The sequence below is a fragment of the Macrosteles quadrilineatus genome, unplaced genomic scaffold, assembly GCF_028750875.1.
Source record: "Macrosteles quadrilineatus isolate MER2022 unplaced genomic scaffold, UCM_ALF_1.0 Scaffold_3__2_contigs__length_128488019, whole genome shotgun sequence".
NCBI classification, from domain to species: domain Eukaryota; kingdom Metazoa; phylum Arthropoda; class Insecta; order Hemiptera; family Cicadellidae; genus Macrosteles; species Macrosteles quadrilineatus.
Genome location: NW_026542596.1, coordinates 80,031,836 through 80,058,750, shown reverse-complemented (window position 1 = coordinate 80,058,750; position 26,915 = coordinate 80,031,836). Strand labels below are relative to the sequence as shown.

The 26,915-nt window shown below is 33.1% G+C and overlaps 1 protein-coding gene across 1 annotated transcript; it reads right to left on the bottom strand.

Moving 5' to 3' along the window:
- Positions 1-20,227: 20,227 nt before the first annotated feature.
- LOC128991051 (uncharacterized) lies at positions 20,228-26,433 on the bottom strand. Its single transcript, XM_054413770.1, has 3 exons — positions 26,159-26,433; positions 24,222-24,462; positions 20,228-20,480 (listed from the first exon to the last, which is right to left on the bottom strand). Exons 1-2 carry the CDS (start codon positions 26,295-26,297, stop codon positions 24,248-24,250), a joined length of 354 nt encoding a protein of 117 aa, XP_054269745.1. The 5' UTR covers positions 26,298-26,433; the 3' UTR covers positions 20,228-20,480; positions 24,222-24,247.
- Between the last annotated feature and the right edge of the window lie 482 nt (positions 26,434-26,915).

Here is a 26,915-nt window from a genome sequence, read left to right as displayed (position 1 = left end):
TTGGTAGCTTAAAACATTTCTATTAGACACAAAAAAACTCTAATTACAACTAAGACAAGATAAAGTTGTCATTAATTGCAACTTAATAATTTAAATTTTCAACTATAAATTCACTACAATGAATTTGTCACTAATATGCATTACTGAATGACAATAAAAATCACCTTGTAGTTTAAGAAGTTCACCTTAATTGTAGTTAAACATTGGTACCAACCTGAGTAAAATTATTCAATATTAAAAAACCTAAGGGTAGTTAAACATTGGTACAAACCTGATTAAATTAATCAATATTATAAACCTAAAGAATTATATTTTGTCGTCGTTTTTCCGTGCACCATTCAGTACTAAACAAAAATAAAATGTAAAATGTCTACTTATATGATTTACACTACACATAAAAACTTTACTGTTTTTAAACAGGTAACCAATTTCTTTTCGTAATATTAGTACACTGTATACATATACTGTATGCCTATTTTATAGTGGTGGTTTCCCGTTACAAACAAATGTTCGTGGAAATCAGCTGTTAAGGAAACGTTTACCGATCAACAACTAACAAGAGCTTAATATCTTAAAGCATGGTGAACATGCAAGCCAGTAGCGTACCTAAAGATATATTTCTAAAAGTATAAGAATCAAAAATTAAGGTTTTCTTAAAATGTTTTTAAAATAACGGTTAATTAATACAACAACACAATCTTATTAAAACCTCCTATGTTTGCTACATACGTAATACTAATTATAGACAATAAACATATATTAAGTATTGCTTTGGAAATCATACCCTGTAATAATGACATCACGATTATCAGATTAACAACACATTTTACCTAACAGAATATACAAAATAATATATATTGCGTTATCTGGTAGGAGGTTTATAATCAATAATTGTTTGAATGTTAGATGAGTTGGGTAGTTATGTATATTTCAAATGTTATATTCAGCCACAGTAATGCACAGCCATGAGTAATGTCAAGTTCTGATTTATTTACATTAATTAAAACAAATTTAACCTTTTCTCAAACCATTTGATTTGGCTGTGTCAATACTAGTTTAGTAATTAATAAATCTTATTAATAAATTGTATGTGTAATTCATAATACAAAGCTTTAAAAAAGCATGGACAGTATACGGTATTTATTAATAAAACTTGTACAAATTATACAATGATTTTGATAAAATTCATCTATTAAATAGACGTGCAAGTAATTTATTCACGTACAATATAGCAATACAACATTAAATAGTAAACGAAAATTATGATCATAAAACTGTATGTAATAAATAAAAATAAACTTAAAAGACTAAGGCGGGTATTACTTTTCTTTCGTTTAATTTTCTTTAATGCACCTTGTTCCTTTGTGCAATAAAATACCTTGAAATGTGATCGTTACTTAGCATAGTCAATATGAATAATTTATATCACGTGACGTATTCATAAATAGTCTTTATTTAAAACACAGACTGTTTCAATATATACGTCGGATAGAAAACCAACTAAGTATTTTAAAGTCAAGGAATTGTTTAGTACATTTATTTTTTTGTCCTTTCTCTAACGATTTCTGCCTTCACTTATTCAGCTCGTTATGTTCTCACCACATGTACATTGAATATTCAATGTAGAGCAATGTCACCACTCCACCCCTTGTATCAGTTACTTGTGTTTCAACCCTGACTTCACCTTTGGCTTATTCAGCTCGTTACGTTCTCACCACATGTACATTGAATATTCAATGTAGAGCAATGTCACCACTCCACCCCTTGTATCAGTTACTTGTGTTTCAACCCTGACTTAACCTTTGACTTATTCAGCTCGTTACGTTATCACCACATGTACATTGAATATTCAATGTAGAGCAATGTCACCACTCCACCCCTTGTATCAGTTACTTGTGTTTCAGCCATGACTTCTCCCTTGACTTATTCAGCTCGTTACGTTCTCACCACATGTACATTGAATATTCAATGTAGAGCAATGTCACCACTCCACCCCTTGTATCAGTTACTTGTGTTTCAACCCTGACTTCACCTTTGGCTTAGTCAGCTTGTTACGTTCTCACCACATGTACATTGAATATTCAATGTAGAGCAATGTCACCACTCCACCCCTTGTATCAGTTACTTGTGTTTCAGCCCTAACTTCTCCCTTGACTATTCAAATACTTACGTTCTCACCACATGTACATTGAATATTCAATGTATAGCAATGTCACCACTCCACCCCTTGTATCAGTTACTTGTGTTTCAGCCCTAACTTCTCCCTTGACTATTCAAATACTTACGTTCTCACCACATGTACATTGAATATTCAATGTAGAGCAATGTCACCTCCACCCCTTGTATCAGTTACTTGTGTTTCAGTCCTAACTTCTCCCTGATCCTCAAGAGAAATAAGTCTACCTCTTCCACTAGAATATCCTTTACAAAGGCTCCTTTGAACAGTGCGAAGCATTTATCCTATTTAACTTTGGTACTGTTAACTTGACAATTTACATGTGTCATGTATTCAGGCATATCTACAATATTGCTTTGAGAAGGTCCGATAAGTGTAAGTGACATGCTCCAACGCATAGCTATCCTCACTGATAAGGTTGTTACTCCAGCAGAGCTAATTAACATGAAGATATGAGTTAGTTTTACAAAGGATGTGGAGACAGGAGAAGTTTCAAAATGACCTGTACTGGACGTACGTTGGCAAACTGATAAAGCTCTATTATCTTTATTCCTGTCTTGGCCATGACTTTTGAAAGACCATCTGTAGTGTGAACAATCTACCAACAGGGATGTTAACAGTGTGACGTCCGACTCTGAGCTATTTAGAGAAGTAATCTGGTTTTACATTATTTAATATAAGTTTAAATATTTTCACCCAAAATTTGATACCTTTGGTTTAGTGTACGTTGATTCATTGTAAAGATTGTTTAGCCATTGTTGACTAAAAAGGATGACAACAAATATCAAAATGTGTAAAATCCTCAATAAAAAAATATATACGTCATATGTATCTAACTAATAATGACCTCACCTACAAAAATGTTGTTTAAAAAAAGGATCGCTTAGTGTCTTTGGTTCTAGATCAAAACTGTCCATCATAAAGCTACAGAAGTTGGTAACATTCAAAACCATTAGTTCAGACCCATTTTTTGTTTACCTATCTGAGAAAAGAGTTATCTCAATTGAGAAGAACTGTTCTGTATTGGAGGAATCCTATACTGTATCTATGTAATTTGTAATTCCAGGACTTGAGGAAGGGCAATCATTCTTTTTTACTTACTTAGCTATGACAAAATGCATTACAAGTATACAAGATTGTTACACTCCAGGAATAATACGTTCAAATAAGATTAAACTTAAGAGAAAAATAACCTAAATAGATTCAGAAATATTTTAAATTTTTATAATAGTTGCAAAATAATTTAAACCTAATTCACATAGTCACTTTAAAATTAAATATTTTTGTGTCTTATAAATGATAAAATTATGAGAAATTTAATTTTTAGTTTGATTATGAACAAATCATACGTTTTACAAACTTTATGAAATGTAAAATACTTGTTAACACCTCAGTATATTGTCTATATAAACTTGTCTTAACATAAGGAATATGTCGGCCTTAGCACAGAATATATACAGAAGTATATTTTCTGTGGCCTTAGTCACTAACAAGACTACAAGATCGTGTCACTCATCCTACACTCATCTCCGTTCATACTTGGCTTAAAATACCTACTTTGTATGGTCGCTATTTCATCGAAAAGTAAAAGTATTAAACGTTTTACATGTTAATTTACATGCTCTACTAAGTGCCTTTTGTCTTACGTTTCACATTAAATATTTCTTTGTAAAAAAAGTATTTTTTTAAATAATCTGTCTAGCTGAGTTATGAACTATGATTGAGTAAAGGTTGTCACTGCAAAGGTACAAGTTGCTCTATATAAACTAATCAACGAGATGCGGAAGTCATGCAATTCTACTCTAGTTGAAGTTTGTATTGAGTTAGCTATCTAGGATGCACTTGTTGCATTTGATATAAAATACATGTAACAGCATATACACACTATTTACAAGATTACTAGGTTACTAAAGTGTATACCTATTTGAAATATGTAAATCTTCCTAATGATAAATTTGTATTTATTTTGTGCCGCGTGGATATATCTGTATATATAGTATTAAACTAATTGTTTCGGTCCGAATCACTTGAAATGGTTTTGCTACAGTTTGTCATACAAAAAGAAAAATTTGTCAAAGTTAACTATGTAACAAACTTACACTTTATTTCACCTTTTGGTATTTATTGTTCCAGCAGATTATATCAAACGTCAATGTTATTGGAGATATACAGCGTGTTCAGTCAAGTTGCCTTTGTTTTTTGTATTAAGTTTATATGTCTTTGTTTTTAACAGTCCATGTAATTCCATCACATGATCATATCCATTGTTGCATTCATTCATCGCGAATCACCTCTCATAACAACACGTAATCATTATTTCTCTCATAAATTAAACCTCTTTTATACCAAATCCTCGACCTTTTACTCTTTATTATAATAACACCGCACATTTTTGGTCCTTTCGAGCCGCGGATTTTTGGTCCTATTGAGCCGCGGATTATACATTAGTGCGACTTTTTTCAAGTTAATATATATGTCTCGGTTGAACGTATTTCATCCAACGTGAAGCCGCCAAGGACAAAACCGCATCGCCATCGCCATTTTGAACTTTTCATCTACGTCACGATACAGTCCACACTCCTCTCATTCCAAGTGTTCAACATCGTCATCGTTCTGCTAGTTCCGCTCCGCATTCATCACTTCATTTCGATTTCGTCTACAACTTCAACTTCAAACGTCAAACGTCAAGAAACTCAAAAGTAAGGTTATGTTTGTACTTCGAAGACAACGCACCGCATCTCATCGTAAGTTATCAAAATAAAGCATTATCAACATGAAAATAATAAAGAAACCCTGATTTTATTCCTCAGTTGTCCTCATCCTCTGATTACTCCATCCAATTATAATATCTTTGCTACTGAACTCATTGAACGATCTAGGCCTAACTTTCAAAATGAGATTTTCCACATTTTCCAATAGATGCAAATTGCAATTAAATAAATTAAATACCATCAATGAGTATATTCAATCATGTCCATCAGAAATAACAGAAGCTCAAACCGTTAAACTTAACCTTTATTTGCACGAAGCTAAAACAATTTCTGCCAATTTTGAATCTAACCTAGATAAGCTTCTTGATGTTGATGACGACACTAACGTTTTTTCTGACAATGAAGAAGCTATTTTAAAGCTCCAGAACGACATATCAGAACTCTCAATTAACATTCAAACCGAAATTTCTCTTCTAATTCAGAACTATAAAGATGAACACTTGTCAAATAACTCTGTAACATCAAACCCAACCTCTAGGCCTACTCCTAGCATTGTAAAATTGCCTAAGCTAGAACTGAAGTCCTTCAATGGTGACACTAAAACATGGATATCCTACATTAACCTTTTTGATACTACCATCCACAACAACAGTAGCTTATCCCTTGTGAAAAACACCAGTACTTGATAAGTTCACTTGAAGGCGAATCCTTACACTTAATCAAATCCCTACCGATCTCGTCTGGCAACTATACAGTAGCCTACAATGCTTTACGGGAAAGATACCACTCGAAGCGTAGGCTAATCTCTGTCCACCTCAGTAAAATTGTCGATTTGCCCAATATTACTGAAAAATCTATCAAAAACCTCAGATCATTTTTAAATGAGTTTAACGAAAACGAACAAGCTCTTAGTGTTCTTGACTATAATGTCATGGAAGACAACTACCTACTAAGTATGTTGATCTTACGAAAAATGAACTCCAACCTCTGTCAAGTTTTCGAGTCAAAACGCATAAATTCTTCTGATTTTCCTCAAGCTAGTGAAATAATCAAATTCCTTAAAGACTTTTGTAACAACAGTGAAGATGCCTCTCTATGTCACGCTCCACAAGTAGCTCCTCTCCAAATATCCAACCCTCACCAAGTTCCACGTCAAATTGATGAATCAATTCAGTTTCAACATCCTCCTATGGCTTTGATATGTACTTCAAACGATTTGAAATGTTTTTGCTGCCATAAAAATCACAAAATATACAGTTGCCCTGTCTTTAATAGTAAAACCCCTCAAGAAAGACTTAAAGTTGTACGCGACTTAAAACGCTGCACAAATTGTCTTGGTAATCACTTTGCTAAACGCTGCCAGTCTACTAATACTTGTAAGACCTGTTTGAAACTTCATCACACACTTCTACATTTTTTGAAGCCTACTAAGCCTATGGCTGATAACAGAAATCACTCCAACCAAGAACAAAAAGAAGCAATAGCAAACTCAAAACCTTCTAAACTGACAGCTGTAACTCCTGGCCATTTTCTTATTAACTCTTCTCTGACAACTGTTCCTGACCCAATAAAGATCTCACCTCTTATTAATAATAATTTACCTCAAGACATCACCCAACGCCTATGCTGCCGTTGGAGTCAAGAATATTTTAAGACCCCTCATCAGCGTTGTTTCAAGTGGAACCTCAAGAAAGAAAACCTCAATGTAGACCCTGTTTGCTAAAACACACCAGCTCCTAGCTACAGACCAGCTGATCCTCATTCAAGACTATCATTCAAAGTGTCTTCATACCATTAAGCTGCATTCTTTAAATAATTTGTCAACCCACTCTGGTCAATTTCTCTTTTGTTGAACCTTGTTGGTTCAAAGGGGGCGGTATGTTCAGTCAAGTTGCCTTTGTTTTTTGTATTAAGTTTATATGTCTTTGTTTTTAACAGTCCATGTAATTCCATCACATGATCATATCCATTGTTGCATTCATTCATCGCGAATCACCTCTCATAACAACACGTAATCATTATTTCTCTCATAAATTAAACCTCTTTTATACCAAACCCTCGACCTTTTACTCTTTATTATAATAACACCGCACACAGCGTGTCCACAAAAGATTATTACAAACCTTTGTTATTTAGATTAGTTGTTATTTATTTAATATAAGTACTAAGCCATACTGTTATTTTTTAAGGTGTAGTTGTTGTAATACCTGTGTAGTTGTTTCGGCCACACACCCCAGTTTAGTTTTACATCCATAAAAATAACTAACTTCCTTATTTTCTTGACATCACCCCTTATGATAGGGCTTACCCTTATTATATGGTAAATAAGGGACATAGTCTACCAGAAAAAAACATCTCAGTTGATGATCTAAGGACAAAGATTATAACGGAATTTCTCTAAAGTCAAAACAAAATGCAAACGACCGATTTTTTACATAAACTTAAATGGAAATGGCGTTATTTGGAATCCTGGAGAAAAGTATTCATAGTTTAATCTCTTAGTGAGATGTTTTTAACAAGTAGTCAATGTCCTTTATTCACCCAATAAGAAAACCCACAGAGTGTTGTCGAAAAACTAGGAAGCCAGTATGCCAACCTCGTCCATTAAATATGCTATTCAGCATTTTCTATTTTTAGGTCACAATATTCGGATTAACAAACTCGGCAAAAAATATTAGTAATACTAAACTTTAGCATGTAGCATATACAACAAACAGCATGTGTTGAAATGTATCAATATGACTAATGTATGCAGTTTTTCTAATCTTTTTTGGACACTCTTTACTATAAGACAATGTATAAGCATAGACAAAAATGTCTATGGTATAAGTCAGGTTTTACTTTTTCCTTGTGTTCAGATTTGCTTCGGTAGTGTAGTGTCCTAAATACGGAAAGTAAATAAAAAAACGTCTTATACACTTAAAACATATATTTACGCTTATACTGTTACTCACAAGACGGTAAATACACAAAAAAGGTGGTAAGTTGTGATCAATTTCGATTGGACACTCCAATCATCATTAGATGATGATTCATTCGCCTATTGGGTCTGATGATGATTGGAGTGTCCAATCGAAATCGATCACTACTTACCACCTTTTTGTATATTTACCGTCTTGTGAGTAACAGTATAAGCTTAAATATGTGTTTAAAGTTTTATAAGACGCTACTTTATTTACTTTCCGTAAATTTAATAACACGTACGATGCTGATCAAGAAGTTATTTTGTCCTAAATAAGCTAAGATTGGAACTTTGACATCGTATCTGGTATCAAACCGAACGTTGGACTACTGATGAAGCAATTACTGATGTTTTTGTGAGAGTCGTAATTGCTGTTTAAGGAGTTTTTGGATAAAGTATTACCTACATGCAATTACAGAAACTACTGAGCACCAACTTCGTTTAACAACCAACACCTACCACTCACAACCGTTGTGGGTTCGCTGACTGAGCAATACACTTTTTCACCAGCTTTGTAATGGAACGCTGCTTTGATCTTTGTACCAGACAGAGTTAACTCAACCAAAGCACTTTGTGGTACACTCGAATGTTTACACGAGAAAATCGCACTTGAACAACATGTCATTATAATCCTATGTGGACAGCTACATCTATTTTGTACAAAGACCCGTTTAAAATAGCCTGAATGATGTTCTTTAACCATTCTAATATAGTATTATTCTAATGAATTCATTGTTAATTTCATCTGGTGTCCCAAAAGGTTCTAATTTAGGTTCTCTACTTTTCAAAATTTGTTTAATGACATTGTTGAATTTATTCATCATAGTAACGTTCTTCTATATGCTGATGATTTGAAAGTCTTCAAAGAAATAAACACCGTTAATGACTGTATACCTCTTTAGGAATACCTAGATCGTTTTGTAGGCTGGAGTAATCAGGGCTTGAAATTTCATCCAGATAAATGTTCTGTGGTGTGGTACACAAGACGTACGCAGAATATAATTAATTTTCACTACTCAATGAATGGTGAAATCCTTCAATATCTTTATAAAGCCAAAGATCTTGGAATTACAATTGATGACAAGTTTTCATATGCAGAACATATTGCTGAATCCTGTAAGATTGCGTATCGTAACTTGGGTTTTATATTCAGATCTGGGAATTTCCTGAAAGGAATAATGGACTCAAACTACTATATTTCTCCCTGGTTAGGTCTAGACTTGAATTCGTTTCAATAGTGTAGTATCCACATCATGCTTATCTCATTGAGATGATAGAACAAATTCAAATAAAATTCCTACGGTACCTATTTTTCAAAAGATTTGGCTATTTCACTTATGACATTTCATATCCTATATTACTGGATTTGGGGATGTATGATATGTAATTTCTCTATTGTTTTACTGTAATAGCACAAGTATATAATATTATTTATTTTAAAGCAGAACAAGACTTAGTGTTGATTCTATTTTAACAATCCCCTAAATTGTTTGGAAATTTTAATTTTTGTAAACAGCTTATAAATAGTTTGTAGGTGTTTGTAAAAACAACACAGAAGTGGAAACGTTTCTTACGACATCGTCCGTTTAATGTCATTCTTAACGACCTAAGACAACCACAGTATTAATGCCAGGCGTCCCTTAAAGGTGACAGCTTTTAATTTAGAACAAAAACAACCTACTTTTACATCCATTAATAATTAATTCTTTCCTATTTCATGTCTACAAAATATATTCTAGTAACTTTTGAACAATTTCAATCTGTGTGAAACTTAACAATGCTGTATGTGTGTTATCCTTTCAGATTTACACATATCTCCAGCTTCAACTCTTTATATTACAAGTAATATGATTGTGTAAATTTAACTAGTATTTGTACTAGTTTTACAGACGTCCTAAATTCACACCAGCATACAAATATTTTAAAGAATTTTAGGGCATACCTGTACACATTAAATGCCAGTTGATCTAATGTAATGATGGAGGATAAATCAAGTGCCTTTTATGAGCAGACATGCAAACACGTTTACATAAACACTAGATAACTCAGAACCTCAAAAGGGAGTTCAGGTTGGGATATGACAATTCATAATGCCTTTAGTTTAAAGACAATTTTGTAATCTTGAAATATCTTGCAATTTATCCAACCTATATTTTACTGATCTAAAAATTATATCCTTGAATCTTTCAACAAGTTTGTGCTTTTAAGACTACAAGATTTTGTTTAACGTTTAGAGAGCGTTTTCTCTCATATGAGCTTTTAAGCCGTAATGCAATTCCAGACGTCGCATTCTACAGAGTCTCCCTGTCACCTGTCTTTCTTCCTCTCACTTAACTCTTCCTAGCACTTAACTATGCCTTGCACTTAACTGTGACTCGCCCTTAACTGTACCTCACACTTAACTGTGCCTTGGACTTAAATTTGCCTCGCGATTAACTGGGCATCGCACTTAACTCTGCCTTGCACTTAACTGCCGTTCGCACTTAACTCCAACTCGCACTTAACTGTGCCTAGCACTTAACTGTGCATCACACTTAACTCTGCCTTGAACTTGACAGTAATTACCGTACGCTAAGTTATTTGATATTGATTATTAATGCTATGTATAGAACTTATTGGAATATTTAAAGACCTGCAATGCACAACTTAAGTTCAATTTTTGTCAAGTTTTGGCAGTTTTAAAACTTTTAATTTGTATACTAACACCTTGAGATATTATAATGTATTAAATATACTTAAAGTATTTAAGTGTCGTTAAAGTATTTTTAAAACTTTAAATTGTGATATACGCCAAGTATTCAATCACTGGGTATTGTCAAATTTTATAACTTAAAAATCAACTTCATTCTTATAGTTTATCTAAGTACAAACCAAAAAATACGATTTTCTCAAGCACGTGAAACTTAACATAGTGGCTCACTTGAAATTAAGTCTTTAGCTACTTACTTTAGCTGCTTAAATCTAAAATTAAATGTTTAATTGATTTTTGTTTACAACATACAAAACAAACAATACAGTGGTTTTATGAAGTAAATTTAAATTTTTTCATCAATTAATTGTAAAATACATGAACGTAACACATTTTGCAAATAATCATTAGATTATTTCCAATTTGTCTATTTAAGAGACACAGTATGTTTTTAGAATATACATACAGCCATATTTCATGTATTTTCTAAATATTTCTATCGGTAAAACAACAAACAGCCATAATTTTCCAGTGTCAAATTTAACCAAATCAGACTCTGTGGCTAAGACAGCTAATGACAAGTCCAGCTGATGTTATGTCCAGCTGATGACATGTCCAGCTGATCTCTGTACAGTTCAATTACCATTCTATGACAGCTGGATGACCACAATGTGTAATTGATGGATGGTCCTACAACAGCTACGTCATAGGCCAAATAACATCACCTTACCAAAGATAACACGTACCTCTTATAATTACCAATCGACTATCAAACGTATGAAAATTTCGGTTTATGAATAATTTTTTAATTTGTAATATAAAATTATCGACTTAATGTGACGATATTCCTAATATTATTTGCAGCACATCTTATTTGTGTAACATCAAGTCGAAATCAAATAAAACTTCTGAGGATGTAGAAAAACATCAAAAGGCTTTATCTCACAGGATCAGAAAGCTATTTAAGTCAATACATTTTTAACGTTTTTTTAGAAATTTTAAAAAAATACAGCATATTTTTTAACACGCAGAATATAAATGCCAAACATTTATTTAATTTTATATATTTTAATTGGACCTTGCAGGGTCTGTTTTGATAATAGATTCATAATTACTTTAATTAATGTTTATTGCAGTTATAGGTAATTTTATCATCGATTGTGTACTTAAATACCACGTGATGTATTAAATGGAAGTACGTTTTAAATTAAAACCGCGTGGCATATATATAAGACCACCCTGACCCCTGAACTACACAAATGCCCACACAAGCTGGAGCCCTCAAACGTTTCATTACTGCTAAACTAGACCAGACACTTCCACAAAGTACAAAGTTCAATCCACAACATCCTGAATGTAAAGCAGACCTGGCTTCGTGACACTAAATGATTTTAAGTTACTAAAACCGTTTTAAAATGTGATCACAGTCAAAATTAACTTAACTTAGCTTAACTACGATATAAATCTATTAAATAAAATATTATGCTTTTCAAATAAAATAGAACATTTAATTGAAGTTTTATAATACACAGGCTACACAACACAGCTTTTCTTTCTTCGCTACGATAACATTTTACGACCAATTTCCACGTGAATCTCCAACAAACCTCTCTGCTTGCATTATTGAAATCTACGTTGAGATCTTGAAAAGGGAATTCAAACTTACTGGAGAGTGATAGGTCGAATATTACGAAATTAGTTGTTAAAGAAATATAATCGTCATACGGCTTAGGTAGAGTTTCTTTGCCCAGAGGGACCCTATACTTTATTATTTTTAATCCACCAAACTATACGCTACCTATGTGTTGAGCGTGTCTTTTTTGGAAATTAAGAAGCTTGACCACTCAATTCCATTCAACAGAATTATTTAATATGCACCTCTAAAATATTTAATATGCACCTCTAAAATAAGATTGTACTTAGATGTTTTGAAGGGCTAGGACAAGAAAAGGAGTCAAGATTGGTTACGGCAGCAAGTTCCACCCTTTGATCTAGATAAAAACCGTAGACTTTTCCAACAACAGTAAATTAACAATGGTTTGTGTTTAATAGTACAACTAAATATCTATGAGGAATATAACAACTTAAACTGGCTCCAATCAAAAGGTTTGTTCTTTAAATTCTAAAAAGCTTCCTAATTAAAATCTGAGCTAAGTTTATGTACGATTTATGTAGATTTGATAACGCAGGTTGAATTAAACTATAGCTAAAATATATATCAAATGCAGTAATTTTAATTAATTCAAAATATATCCTAACCAAGTCAGGACGTAAAAATTTAATTCCCCATATTCTTGTAAGTAAATAAATTTTGAAAGGATTCTACACGTCTTGACAGAAAATCGATCAAACGCAAATAGCTCGGTTTCAACATAACTGATCAAATATTTTAATGTTGGAAGGTAAAGTTTATGGCGATTCTAATGTGTAATATTCTAATAGGCTATTGTGCATGGTTCAAATTAACCTGTGTGTATTAGATTCTCATAACTTTTATCAGTCCTTTATGGTTTAATAAATTTATTAAATATGTTCTGTTCATTTTGTTATAAGATAAAGCAAATGTGTTAAAAACTGGTTTAATCTAATACTTTTATCAGTACAAAAACTTAGCATGTCGATAATATAAGTAAAAATATACGTAAAAATAATTGTTTCTCTTGAATTTAATCCAAGCAGTATTGGGAAGTCTAAAATAGGTTACGTTATTCACTTTAGTAAATCGAAAGCTGACCGTATATTACCGTCAAGACTGTGGTGGACCTTGATTACTCGCAGGAGATATTGTCAAAGATATATCAAGCCCAGGTAGGGGCTGTTTCTACCCTTCACTTCAAAACACCTTACAACAATTTACCTGGCCAAACCTCATATGACTGTCCTGTGTAATATTGTCTCTCTTGGTTAAACTCTCTTTATACTAGATATCACACAGACGTCAACAAAATCAAATCAGAATTTTCATCCTCTTCTACAATATTTGTTTGAACAAGTCTTATTGAAATCAGCTCATATTCAGTGGTTATGAGGTTTTTCCGATACGTAAATGTTCTTGATCTTCAAGTTTATTGAGTTGTCCGGTGTTACTGGTCAGAGGCTCATCCTAGCAACTACATATTTCAGCTCTCTCTGGCATTACAGAATTTCAAAACTCACAATATAGGCCTGAGCTTCACAAACTTTGACAGATTACTGGGAAAATCCTCAAATGATTATGGTTTCGTTACACTTACCACATAACTTCTGCAGTTGCTGGATGAATAGAGTCATAGGCAAATATGTTTTTCTTTGCACAATAAAGTTCATTACATAAATTTATATTCGTCAAAAGTTTGGTACTAGTTTTAAAATACACTTTTTATAAACCCAGTGCCTTTTGTGTTTATTCTTTCAAATTTTAAGTCAGTTTGACTTTTTACTGAGTAATAACTAAAAAAAAATGTAAGTTTCACCCTAGTACTCCTTTTCCAAGATTCATGTTTTCAGCACCCCTTATCGAATTAAAATATTATTGAAATCTATCATATTCCTGTACATTAGCTTAAACTAAGCTAATGATCAAGGTTTTATGTAAAAATCTTTCAGTATGAAATACATTCATGTGGGTCTCATATCTAAGTCATATGGATTTTAGTGGAGAGTTGTCGGACCCAGGGAAACTTCTTCCCTAACAGACACGATCTTATTGTGTTTTGTACAGACAGCCAAGATGGGTTCCAAACCACACGCTCTATGCATTTTTTTTTTTAGCTAAATGCAACAATAACTGTGCGGTACGGCATTTGTAAACTATCACAATACAACAATTTCATCAGTATAAATTCAAATAAACTGTATAACAGTACTTAAATCAAGAAGGCATGGTCTGGTCAGCCAATAACTGTCATAGGTACTTGCTGTAATCTCGACAGTAACGACTTCGCGTTTCCGATCCGAATGAAGTCAATTTCACCTACTTCCGGTAACAATTCAGGATCATGAATATTTTTGTATAAGGCGTACTTTACTTAAGACTAATTAATTATTGAGGCACCTTACAGTATACAATTGTATAGTCAATTGTCTAAGCCCAGGTAACATAACACTAGTCAATATTTTTAACTAAGGTTTAATAATGTTAACTTACCATCCCCGAAATAATACTATAGAATGTTTACCATTCATTGCGATTACACTCATTGCGAACACTTGCGAGTTGTGCTAGAAACCATGCTCTAGAATAGCTTGCTTCTATCTTAACGGGGTCCAATAAGATCCCACTAGTTACCCACTAGTTAGCATATATGTAGTTTTTAGAAGTTTAAAGTTTAGAAGTTTAAGGTGATAACAACCTTTATTGACCAATAAGTGGAAATGCTAAAATGTAAAAATAGTATTTATATACTTGTTGAGCGGAGCGAGCGAAGCGAGCGAAGCTCTTTGGGATCAACTTCAATGCAAACAATATAACACCATCACTCAATAACGGCTGAACACATTTCAGCCAAACTTAACAAGACTGCTTAGACTAATAATGAGATGGTTTGTAAGCAAACACATTTCAATTAGATAATGCTAATGCAATTTAAAACGAACTTAAAATTTAAAATTTTTAACATTAGGCTTATGGGACTAAAGTAGTTATGACAGTTTTTTTGTTTACAAGAAAAATGTAAACAAGAGAATCATAAGGTATTTCTGAACTTTCTATACTTTTCTTTTAAACGATTTTAAACCATTCCTATGATTTTAATAAACAAGAAAATGCCGTTAAAACATTTTTTTAAGGCACGGAATTCACTGAAAATCGAGAAAATATACGGAACTACTTTCTCAATGCGCGGAGCATAAACAAGGAGCGGAGGGATACGGACCGGTGACTACTTTCTTGGGAACCTATTTGTGTTGCCAGCTGATTAGAAACAGCCAATGTTAGAAATCAGGATTTAATAAGCGATATATCGAACCGCATCGAAATCGGTATTTAATCCGATAATACCTCATAGGTTATATTATGTTGAATTACATCGATGGTACAGTAAGTTATTACACTTATTGATAAAACGCAGATTGAACACTGGTTTAGGCATGTGGGGAGGTAGGTCGGGGTTTATGAGTATTCGTGACTACATTAAGTGTTTTGAAGTAAGGTTAGATTAGGAAGGTATAGTGTAGGTTATAGGTAGGCGATCGGGTTGTTTATTTGTGTTGCACCATGTAATTTTTATCTTTTGGAATGGAATAGTTGGTTAAGGTTAAACGGGGAAACGATTTCAAAAATGCTTGCATATGATCTTAACTTAACAAACCATCTACAGTACTCTAGCTTTGACTTTGTATAAAGTCAATGATTCTAGCAAATTATTACATACTGACCAAAAGAAAAGAGAACATTTGGATTTGTACCTTTGACCATAGCAAAACTAACATATAATTATGGAATGTGAAAAGTTGTATATCATTATATACTATTCTGTAATATTAATAATTGTTCGGCAAATCCTCATTTTAATGGCTCGGCTGAAAATGGAATCTGCATTTTGTGAAACAGTAATTTGGTAACAATTCAGTCATTTCAAATGTTGATAACAGTAGCCTATCCTATATAAATACTGTTATTTGATTACCAAGCCACGGACTATACCAACTATACATACGTCCAGTTACAACCGTTGATAAGTAAACCTGGGCTTATAGAAGTACACTTTTAACCACGGTATGGATAATTGTCTAGGCCTGTCCAGAAGTAGGCTACTAATTTCTAATCATATTATCTACATTGTATATTTAAGGCATGTCTTCCCTTCTTATTATTATTCTGTTTTCACTTAAATCAGCTGAATGCGATGTTTATTTATTACTTATGTTTATGCCTACATTTCAGCCATCTTATTTTATTGTTCAATAAGTAAGACTTTTTGCAGTTTTTACGTTTTTTAACATTGAAATACATGACTGATAATTCAGTTTATTTTAGTCTTTTAAAGGCGTTTTACATTTGAGTCTTACATTAAAATAGCCCTACATTTTTAGTAGGCCTATGTTTTATCTTTGACTATCAAATATCAATACAACTAGACATTCCATCCCCATGTTGAATTTGTAGCCAGCATTTTCATCAAAATCTACTGTATTCAATGGTCAATGGTATTATTAAGGCCAGTATTAAAATGCCGCTAAATCGTCCTAATAATGGCAGAAGACCTACATTCCAGTTACATTACAATCATATCCTCCATCAAGAATACTTGGTATTAACAATCATAAATTATTTCCAGCAAAGAAAGCTGAGTTTAAACTATGTTTATGCTGCACAGTTGAATTTAAATGTCACATTTCCTCTCCTGTTGTTATACAATACTCGTTTTTTAATAGGTACTGTTTTTTTATACTTAAATACTTTAACCAATTGTAAGGGTGAAAAATGAAGTCCAATGTTTTTGTTGTAGGCTACAGTTGAATTTGAATGTTAAATTTCCTTTCTCTTTTTTATACTTTAATGCCTTTTTTGGATGTTAATATCAGATTCCAACTACTGTAATATTTTCCTGGTCAAAACTACCATAATGCACTTCTCGAAGAGGTAAATTTGAATTATTATAATTTTAATCTTTAAAACCAGCATTAGTAAATAAATCTATTGACCTTTTTACATTTAGTTACTTATACAAATATACGTTTGTTCCGCTCAACTGGCTTTCACCTCTCTGAAAGCAACCCTAGTATAAGTATAGTACGGTAACTACCATTTTCCATTAATAACCATATTTAGGTTGGTGCAGCCAACCTTTTATTGACTCCAGAATCGGAACACTTGTATTCAGGATGAATCCATTATGACAAATTAGTGAAAATTATCATTCCACTGTTGTGAAATTTACATTACTTACTAGATTGAACTATTTTGTTATTCCATTATTTAATTAAGACAATTTTTATCAAGTTTTCATTAATCTTATGTCTACAACAATTTAAAATATTTTTTCGATTACACACAATCAGTATGAAACAGAAAAATTCATTAAAATTCCCAAAATGCCAAGCACTAAGCGAAGTAAATTGGAAGAGACCCTATTTTCATCTTAGAGTTGGCTCGAGTCCTTTCTAAGAGCTTGAAGGACCTCTCCGAAAGATTAGTAAGCAAGTTGGGCCAAAATCAATTGATTCAATTATTGACATCTGGAGAACTAAGTTCTATTCGCACTTGCTACTAAATAATTTTAGAACCCGGTCTTATTTACTTGGGCCTGTTAATAGATCAAGTTATGTTCTACATTTTAATTAAATACGATATTCATGTTGTAACTGGAACATGTATACGATAGTACAGCTATTTATCATTTTGATTACTTATTCAATATATTTAAGGTTAGTGATCTAAATAAATACCACCAGCATCCTTTCTCTAATACAGTATGTTTTACATTTCTACTAATACAACGAGACAAATTGAGGTAATTATTTGGGCCTGTTTCCTGATTGTGGAAATGTAGAATTTGTTTTAAGTTTACGGGAAGGATTTTAATACACGAGTTGTAAATACATCTTTTGAGGAAATCTGAATAACTGTTTTTAAAGTCACTCCAAAGTAAAATGGAACCCTCCGAGTTATAATTGCAGTTTATTAAACTGCTTCCTTAAGAAATTGTTTCAGTTACGTAGAAATTGCGAAGTTAATGAACAAAGAAAATTACCTTCGCTTAGGAAATCCCAGTTAATTATTTAACCATTTACTTTTCTCTTTACGGGGAATTTTAATTATTGTAGGCTATGAAAAGGGAACTTTATAAAGCAATTACTGGTTTATAAATTTTGTTCTTAATAAACAATTGTATTAACTATTCGCTCCCTAACTTTCGGCTAAAATTAAGTTAGTTTATTGTAAAGTGACACTATGTAAACTATATATGCAAACATTCACCAAACACTGATCGTAGGCTTCATGTAACCGCATTGGTCTACACAGTCAACATAGACTTAAATTACGACATTAGAAAAGGTTTGTAGGGACAAAAAAATTGGAAGGGTTAGTAATATAAACAAATTATTTATTACAGGTGGGACAATGAGAGCATAACATTTTTTTTTTCGCTGTCATATGATAAGTAATGCAACAATGAATGAATAGCTTTGCTAATAGAAACAATTAAACTTTACCACTTTAGTAAACGTTGTGCTTTGGGGTTTGTTAACACTGTGATTTTTATGTGGAAACTTATTTTGAAAATAGTGATTTCAGTGCAATCCCCAGGAATTGTTGGGACCTAATTCCATCCTTGATCAACTTGACACTGTTCCAGATCACGAAACGATAAGGAACTGGTGAAATTATGTATGATAATAGCTTAAACCCTATAAAAACATGTGGAAGCTACAAAACACTTCATGCACCAGAAAACATCACAAGAGTGCATGTCGCAGTAAAATCCAAAGAGTAACGCAGACAGAGTTAACGCAACCAAAGCACTTTGTGGTACACACGAGAAAATCGCAGTTGAACAACATGTCATTATAATCCTATGTGGACAGCTACATCTATTTAGTACATAGGCCCGTTTAATATAGCCTGAAGGATGTTCTTTAACCATTCTTTCGTTGTATTTTGTTGAAATCTAGCGTAGAAGCAAAGCAAATACCTTTAAAGTGTATCAGTGTTAAAATATTTAATGTATGATGTGTAATTATTCTCTATTGTTTTACTGTAATAAAAACTTACTTAAAGTTTAAGGTTTTTTTAAAGTCATCCATAGATTTAAACTGAAGCTAAGAATTTTCCAGGAAATTAAAGCTATCCCTGAAGATAAGCTGGAACGATTATTCGTGGAGTATTCAAGAGACTAAAAGGAAATTTTTAGTATGACAAGGTGTCATTTGAAGAAAGTAGTTTGCAAGAAAAGAAAAATGACCCCGTCAAGTTAAAATAGCATAAGTTAACTTTTTTATGTTTTATTTATTTGTATAAGGTATATAGTATGGAATTTTTGTATTTATATATTTGAAGCTCTTTTATTGCATCACCCTTTATTTAAAAGCCCAACAAATTATCTCATTAACAGTTTAGAAAATCGTAAATATATAGTTTTATCACTTTAAAATAGTTACGTAGGATAGTAAGGTTGATGAAATTACAATCCTATTTCCAAACATAATAAAACTATTTATAACAAATCAAATATACCGAAATAATCAACAAAAATAGCCTTTAATCAATATAATATCTTTTTGAAATTTTAAGGTGTTTCAAGGTAGTAGAAAATCCCATTACAGAGGGTATTACTGCAATATGTACAACTCATAAATCACTGATTACCAATTTCACATTAACATGCTAACCTTAGATTTGGTTATTTAGTCCAAGGTAATCAGAATATGTAGCTAATTAACTATTCTCATTAACACCTATCCACTGCGGAACGGTTGACATTTAGGTAGCTGATGATGACTAGTTTCAATAAGAAAACTCTTATTTTATTTTAACTCCAACGGCCAAGTCCATTACATAATTGATACAAGCAATTACAATCACATAATGTACTCACATAGGCATTTGGGCAGCTATACAATACATAATAAATGAAACAATATACATTTTGAGTTAAAGAGAGCAAGAAAGAGACGACTATCAGTTGACATACACTTTGAATAATAAATATATTATATATTTAAATGTGTCACTCCATCTATTATACACAAAAACAATAACTAGTTTATGTGGTTGATGTAAGGAACTCAGACGGGCCGTAGCCTTCCTCTGGAAAGACTCTGTGGTATCGTCGTACATATCGATACTGGCCCACAGTGTACCTCCAAGGTGGGGGAATGTTGCAAGAGGCTCATGACCGGTAATCGTATCGGGGCCACCTGAAGTGCCGCCTGACGAACAGATCTTGTGGACGGGTTCTAGAAGGCATTGGAGGTCCACTTGGGAAAGTAGTCCGGGGCAGAACCTCTTTGAAATCGAACCTTAAAAAAACGTTGAAATTGAATCACTCAATATAACATATTAAAGCAAACTTATCAGGGTTGTTTCGACAAACAGTAAACATGTTATTTAATGCCTGTACAATATAAAACTAAAATACCCCCGCCGCAGCAAACCTGCCGTCTAAGCGAATTTCCATTTGGCCGAATTGATTTTCAATTGATCTAATTAAATAACATTATTAGGTTTAACGAGTACCTAGGTTTGCTGCTACAAGGAAACTAAGAAAGTAGTGTGTTTTTAGTAAAATATTGGTAGCTTACTATAAAATAAATAAATTTGCCAAGTTTGATCAAAATATATCCATAAACAAGCAAACTACAACATTTTACAATATTATCCATAAGAATAACATGGGAATTTTAAATTTACCATTTTTTTAGTTTTCTCCGTAACCAATAACCGTACAAAAACCCTTTTATATACTGAATTGTTTGTTTTTTTAAGCTCTTTAAGAAGGTTTAGAGAAAAATTGGGAAATTTTGTGTTTTGAGGGTAAGAAGTGAGAAAAACCAATTTTTACCCCATAAAACCCCCCATAAAACCCTGTTCCCATGGTCCGATCATGCTGGATCGCGAACTCATTCAAGTTTATCCCGCCTTATACCTTCAAACCAAATTTCATCAAAAACGGATACAAATTACTCAAGTTATCGTGTTCACGGACACATATATATATATATATATATATATATATATACATATATAAAAATTTGAACGAATGGTGTTTTTGGCCTCTGGGGACATTAAAATGAAAAAGTAAATCGGTCCCGGGCCTAAGTCTTACCATGAGACCTACGGTAATAGCTACTTCCCTATAGGGAAATTCGCTAAAAAGCACTTTTCCATTTTAAACGGTAGCCTTATGGGTCGCTATGATGGTTACGAGATAACAACGTATATGTGAACAAAGAATCATTGCATATACAAAGAAAATGTAAACCAAATGTAAATAGCTATGGCATGTAGTATAAGGAATTTTGTATATATTTTATGTATTAACTTACTATAATTGACATAACCAATGCATGTAAACTATGTAAATCTGGGTGAATAAATGACTTATGACTTATGACTTATACTTATTAACGACTACGATCCACTACGATCTACAAAACACTACAAAAAACTACGATCTACAAAACAAAGGAATGCCTCCACCGCATCAAACCTGCGGACTAAGCGAATTTCAATTCATCTGAGTGGATTTTTACTAAAATATTACCATAATCAAGACATATTTATTACCCATTAAAAATACATTATTCAACGAGTACTTGGGTTTTCTCCTACGGAGAAAGGAAAAGGTGGTTTTTCGTCAAATATTACATAGGATTAAATAAATAAATTTTCCAAATTTAATCAATAAATATCCATAAACAAGGTAACCACAACTACCTTTATTTGGCATTGATAGTATGCTAGACATGAACGTAGTCAAGACAATCAATTTACGGTACAGAAAAACTTGAAAGAAAATCATCTACACACGAAACCTTAATGTTAATTGATAAAACTGTAAATACACTAAGAAGACATATTCATTAAGGTCATTAATACGTTTATGAAATAATTTTTCTTATTATATGCTTACAAAACGAAAAAATATTCTAACACGAAACTGACCTTTAACGTAACTTAATCTACCAACAAAGTCCAGATATGTCAATTCCCCTCAACAGAAGCAACTTAAATGAGTTTTCTTTGTTCAGAGCACAATTCTTCTGAGGAAAACCCAATTTAAGTTATCTTTTTGATCAACGGTTTAATAAAGGAGACCCTCCAATCGCTGATGAGTTTCAAAGACCGTTTGAGCACAATGTAACACATTGTATTTCCTCTCGAAAATAAAAATAATAAACATTATGCTAAGTGGCCCAAGCAATAACAAAATAATTAACAATCGTATGTCTTGGGACATACAATACCGTGAATCTAGTAATTGACTTGACTCTAAACATTCCTGAACAAATATACTATTGATCACTTTACTTACAGGGTTCTAATGAAAAGAATATCTGGCATTGCGTAATATTGTATCTTGAAAGGAAACCTGGTAATTTCGAAACCCTTACTGGAAAAATTAAATCAAAATCGTTACTACTACTGTATTATAAGTCAAATATGCCATTACGAGTTTGCCAAACTTAGAAATGAATTCAATTTGTCAAGAGATGTGATTTAAAAAATAATTATTAGAATCTCATAGGTTTGAAAAGGAGATATATAAAACATGATCTGCATCTAATAAAAGTCAAAACTGCCTTTCTTCTCAGATACTTCTACAAACTATCATAACATAATTCGGATTTGAGGCAGTAAACTAAGTTCTTTAATTTTTTTTAGTTTATTAACAACTAATATTGTGACTTATAAATACTAAACGTGTCTCCACTTTGTTTTCCTAATGAAACAAGTTATAAAATGTTGGATGTTAGTTTTTAAATGATAAATGATTTCAAAAAGCATAATTAAAATTTGTGATGCTCAATATTATTGCGTTTTTAGAACCCCAGTTAATTGTGTCTTCTTTCATCATGATTATGAAATAAAGTTTATGGAGTATACTATACGTATGGTACTATTTTTAAAACATTCAATTTATTGAATCTACAATTGAAAATATTTTCTTAAATTAAATTGTAGAAATAATTTTAAATTATTAAACGTCCCAAATATTTATATTTTCACGCTATAATTTATAAACCTAACAAAATGGCTGAATGTGTAGTAGTGTATACATCCTAACTCCATTTAAATCTTTGACTACGCATTTGCCTCAAGTGGCAATGTAGGCTAATGTTCTTTTCCATATAAACTCAGACCCTGATACAGAATCAACAGTGAGGTCCAACCAATGAATGTTACATGAGGGAAGGTAGGAACTCGTTTGAATTCCTTCTACCTGCAAACTTTGTACTTAAAAATTTCCTTTGTCCTCTGCATGATGCATGCATACATCACCATTACCATAACACGGGTTATGTGAGAAAGCTCCCTTTTCTATGAGTTTGGTGACTTCTAACTTAGGACAGTATAGCATTATATGATTCTAAGGGTGATTCTATTGTTATTTTGAAGATATATAAATGAAAATCCATACAAAATATCATATCAGGGTGAGAATCGACTGAAAGAGGAGATTCTTAAGGTTTGTTTGACACCACTTTGGTGGAACATAGTTGCAAAATTAGCCTCTACAGACATTTTTAGATTATAACTACGATGTTATATTAATTACACATTTTTACCTCTCTGAATCTCAAAACTTCATACTCTACGTTGAAGTATCAAAATTTTTAAGAAATACCACTAGGAGTCAATTAGTTCTATTTACCGCTCAGTTATTGTTGTTCACCATGATTGTAAGCTGAGAGGAACATGATTTCAAAAGAGCAAAAAGTGTTTTGTAGTGTTTCATTGATTTAAAAAAGTGTCTTTAGAGGGTAATTTTGCATATATGTTTACCAAAGTGGTGCCAACCGAAACTTTAAAATTTTCTCTTTCAATTGTTTCTCATCCCGGTTGTATAGTTTGCATTTATGGAGTTAAAAAGTGTAACATTAATTTATAATCACCCTGTATTTAACATCAAAAGAGTATACCAACTGATTATTTAATAGCGTTTGAAGTCGTATTCATCTGCTTGTTAAAATATCCTAAAATAATGTAAGGCTTATGGAACCTAATTACTGAATGTAACTCAAAATGTAGAAACTAACCTGTGTGGGCTGCCTTGACGGTTCCCTTATCTGTGCTTGACGTCATGGGCTGCGGCGTCGTGGACATTGTAGGTGACGTTGGCCTGCGGCGGCATTGGCAGCGGCGGCGGCGGTGAAGTACTTCTTGACCGTGTTGTTGGTGTGCCGCTAACAATTGCAGTCGGCTTTCTCTTTCTGCTCAACACCTCGAACCGCCGGTGCCGGGTCGTATTGCAGCGCATCGCCGATGCCATCAATCCATCTGGAGCAACAACAAATGTAGCCAACAACAATGTACCTTGTATTGTGAATGAACAACAAAGTTGTGCTTTACATTATGTTGGCACAACTTTCTCAGACAACTTCCTCTGACTGTCAGACCACAGTTGACTATGTAGACGTTACCAATGTTATTTTTACACTTTTTTAGGTAAAGCCTAGTAGTTGTTTGTTTAGTGTGTTTGTGTTATTGTTGTTTTTATGAACTTGACTGTTGTTGACTGTTGTTTCACTTTATCTTGGGTCTTTTTTAGCGAATTTCCCTATAGGGAAGTAGCTATTACCGTAGGTCTCATGGTAAGACTTAGGCCCGGGACCGATTTACTTTTTCATTTTGATGTCCCCAGAGGCCAAAAACACCATTCGTTCAAATTTTTATATATGTATATATATATATATATATATATATATATATATATGTGTCCGTGAACACGATAACTTGAGTAATTTGTATCCGATTTTGATGAAATTTGGTTTGAAGGTGTAATGCGGGATAAACTTGAATGAGTTCGCGATCCAGCATGATCGGACCATGGGAACAGGGTTATATGGGGGGGTTTATGGGGTAAAAATTGGTTTTTCTCACTTTTGACCCTCAAAACACAAAATTTCCTAATTTTTCTCTAAACCTTCTTAAAGAGCTTAAAAAAACAAACAATTCAGTATATCAAAGTGTTTTTGTACGGTTATTGGTTACGGAGAAAACTAAAAAAAATGGTAAGTTTAAAATTCCCATGTTATTCTTATGGAGAATATTGTAAAATGTTGTAGTTTGCTTGTTTATGGATATCTTTTGATCAAACTTGGCAAATATATTCATTTTATACTAAGCAATAATTATTTTACTTAAAACGCACACTTTATTAGTTTCCTTGTAGCAGCAAACCTAGGTACTCGTTAAACCTAATGTTATTTAAATAGATCAATTAAAAATCAATACAGCCAAATGGAAATTCGCTTAGACGGCAGGTTTGCTGCGGCGGGGGTATTTCTTTTTAACGTGAACCCCAATAGTTGTCTATTCTTGTGTATGGTATACAATAGTGTTGTAATATATCTCTGATTCGTAGTGGGTTTTGATTCCTATAATTTCTCAGTTTAACCTTTGTCTAGTGATAGAACTTTCTGTATCCAATAGTCGACTGTTCACGTAGGGAGTTTTAGTGGAGAATTTGCTTTTACTGCTGTTAAATACTGTACGTACATATTATACATTTTTTTAGCCAATGTTGTCCGACTGCTAAGGATTGTATAGGATCATCGCGTAGTATTGTTTTATCCGTTCTCCCAAGATATATAAACATATTTACCAAGTCTAAATACATCGACATTTTTTACTGTACAATGTCCGACTTCAAATCGAAGCTCAACGACTTGAAAGTCAGCAGGGGTCCACAGAGGACGGCTATAACTGATTTATTTGGTCAACCCAGCTGGGTGTGAGCAAGGCTAAAGCACACTGAAAATACGGTGCAAATGTTATACTCAACATTGTATTTAATGGGACGCCGCATATAGTCTTCTTACCAAAGCGGTTTGCCTTAAACTTGACACAAGCTGAAATCAACTTAATCGCAGGCAGCGGGTACAAGATTAAGTGTACTGGCAAGACCGGGAGGTCACCTAATGTTCAGATAGCTATAAATAATCTACTCTTATTATTTTACTTATTTACTAACCTGGAGTGTAATTGGTCCCCACCTCAGTGATATCATATGAACTCGATGGCCGTACCTCGTACCGGGATTGTAGGGCCTTCAGCGCTGCATTCGCGTCAGACTCGTTATCACACTTGAACAACACCACAAACCGAGGCATTTTGACTGCATATCCATCCTCTGCTTGCTTTTATACCAAGTCCGCACTGAGCAGTTTACCCTGACTTTGAGTGCAGTCGGTCACCTACATTATGCAACGAAATACACTGGTTTAGTGACCCCAATAGTGCACTCGGTCACGGTGAGCGCCTAATTTAAAAGCGCGTATCCAAGGTCAACCAGTGTCGGCGGCGCTAACATTAACTCCCCTCCAAACCGAGATATGTACATCTAGCGACTAACCCAGACAAGCGTACCCAAGGCCGTCTGAGGAATATGATATCTACTAAGTTGACACACTCACACACATTACCTTCAATGGATCTGCTGAACTGAAAAGTGATAATGTCTCTGAGCTTGAGGAACACTTGAAGGGATGTCAGGTTGCTTATATCCATCCTTTGGTACAAATGGGTTTGTTGCTGAGTAATGATTATTCTATGTCTGAGGATAATTTATATAATATGTCCCACGAAGAGGTTTAAACGTTTGATTTTATATTACTTGCCCGTTTATGCTCCGAACATTTTGAAACTTTACTCAACTTATAAAGTACGTTTTAAAAATATTCCGGAAAAAATGCAGCTCTTTACCTCACGTAAAAACAAAATAGTGGCAC

What these genes read in the sequence shown, in the direction of transcription:
- LOC128991051 (XM_054413770.1), bottom strand. Translation starts at nt 26,297, where the DNA reads ATGCCTCGGTTTGTGGTGTTGTTCAAGTGTGATAACGAGTCTGACGCG. An exon ending in GGGGACCAATTACACTCCAG is followed by an intron (nt 24,463 to 26,158) that starts GTTAGTAAATAA and finishes TTGTTGCTCCAG; the next exon opens with ATGGATTGATGGCATCGGCG.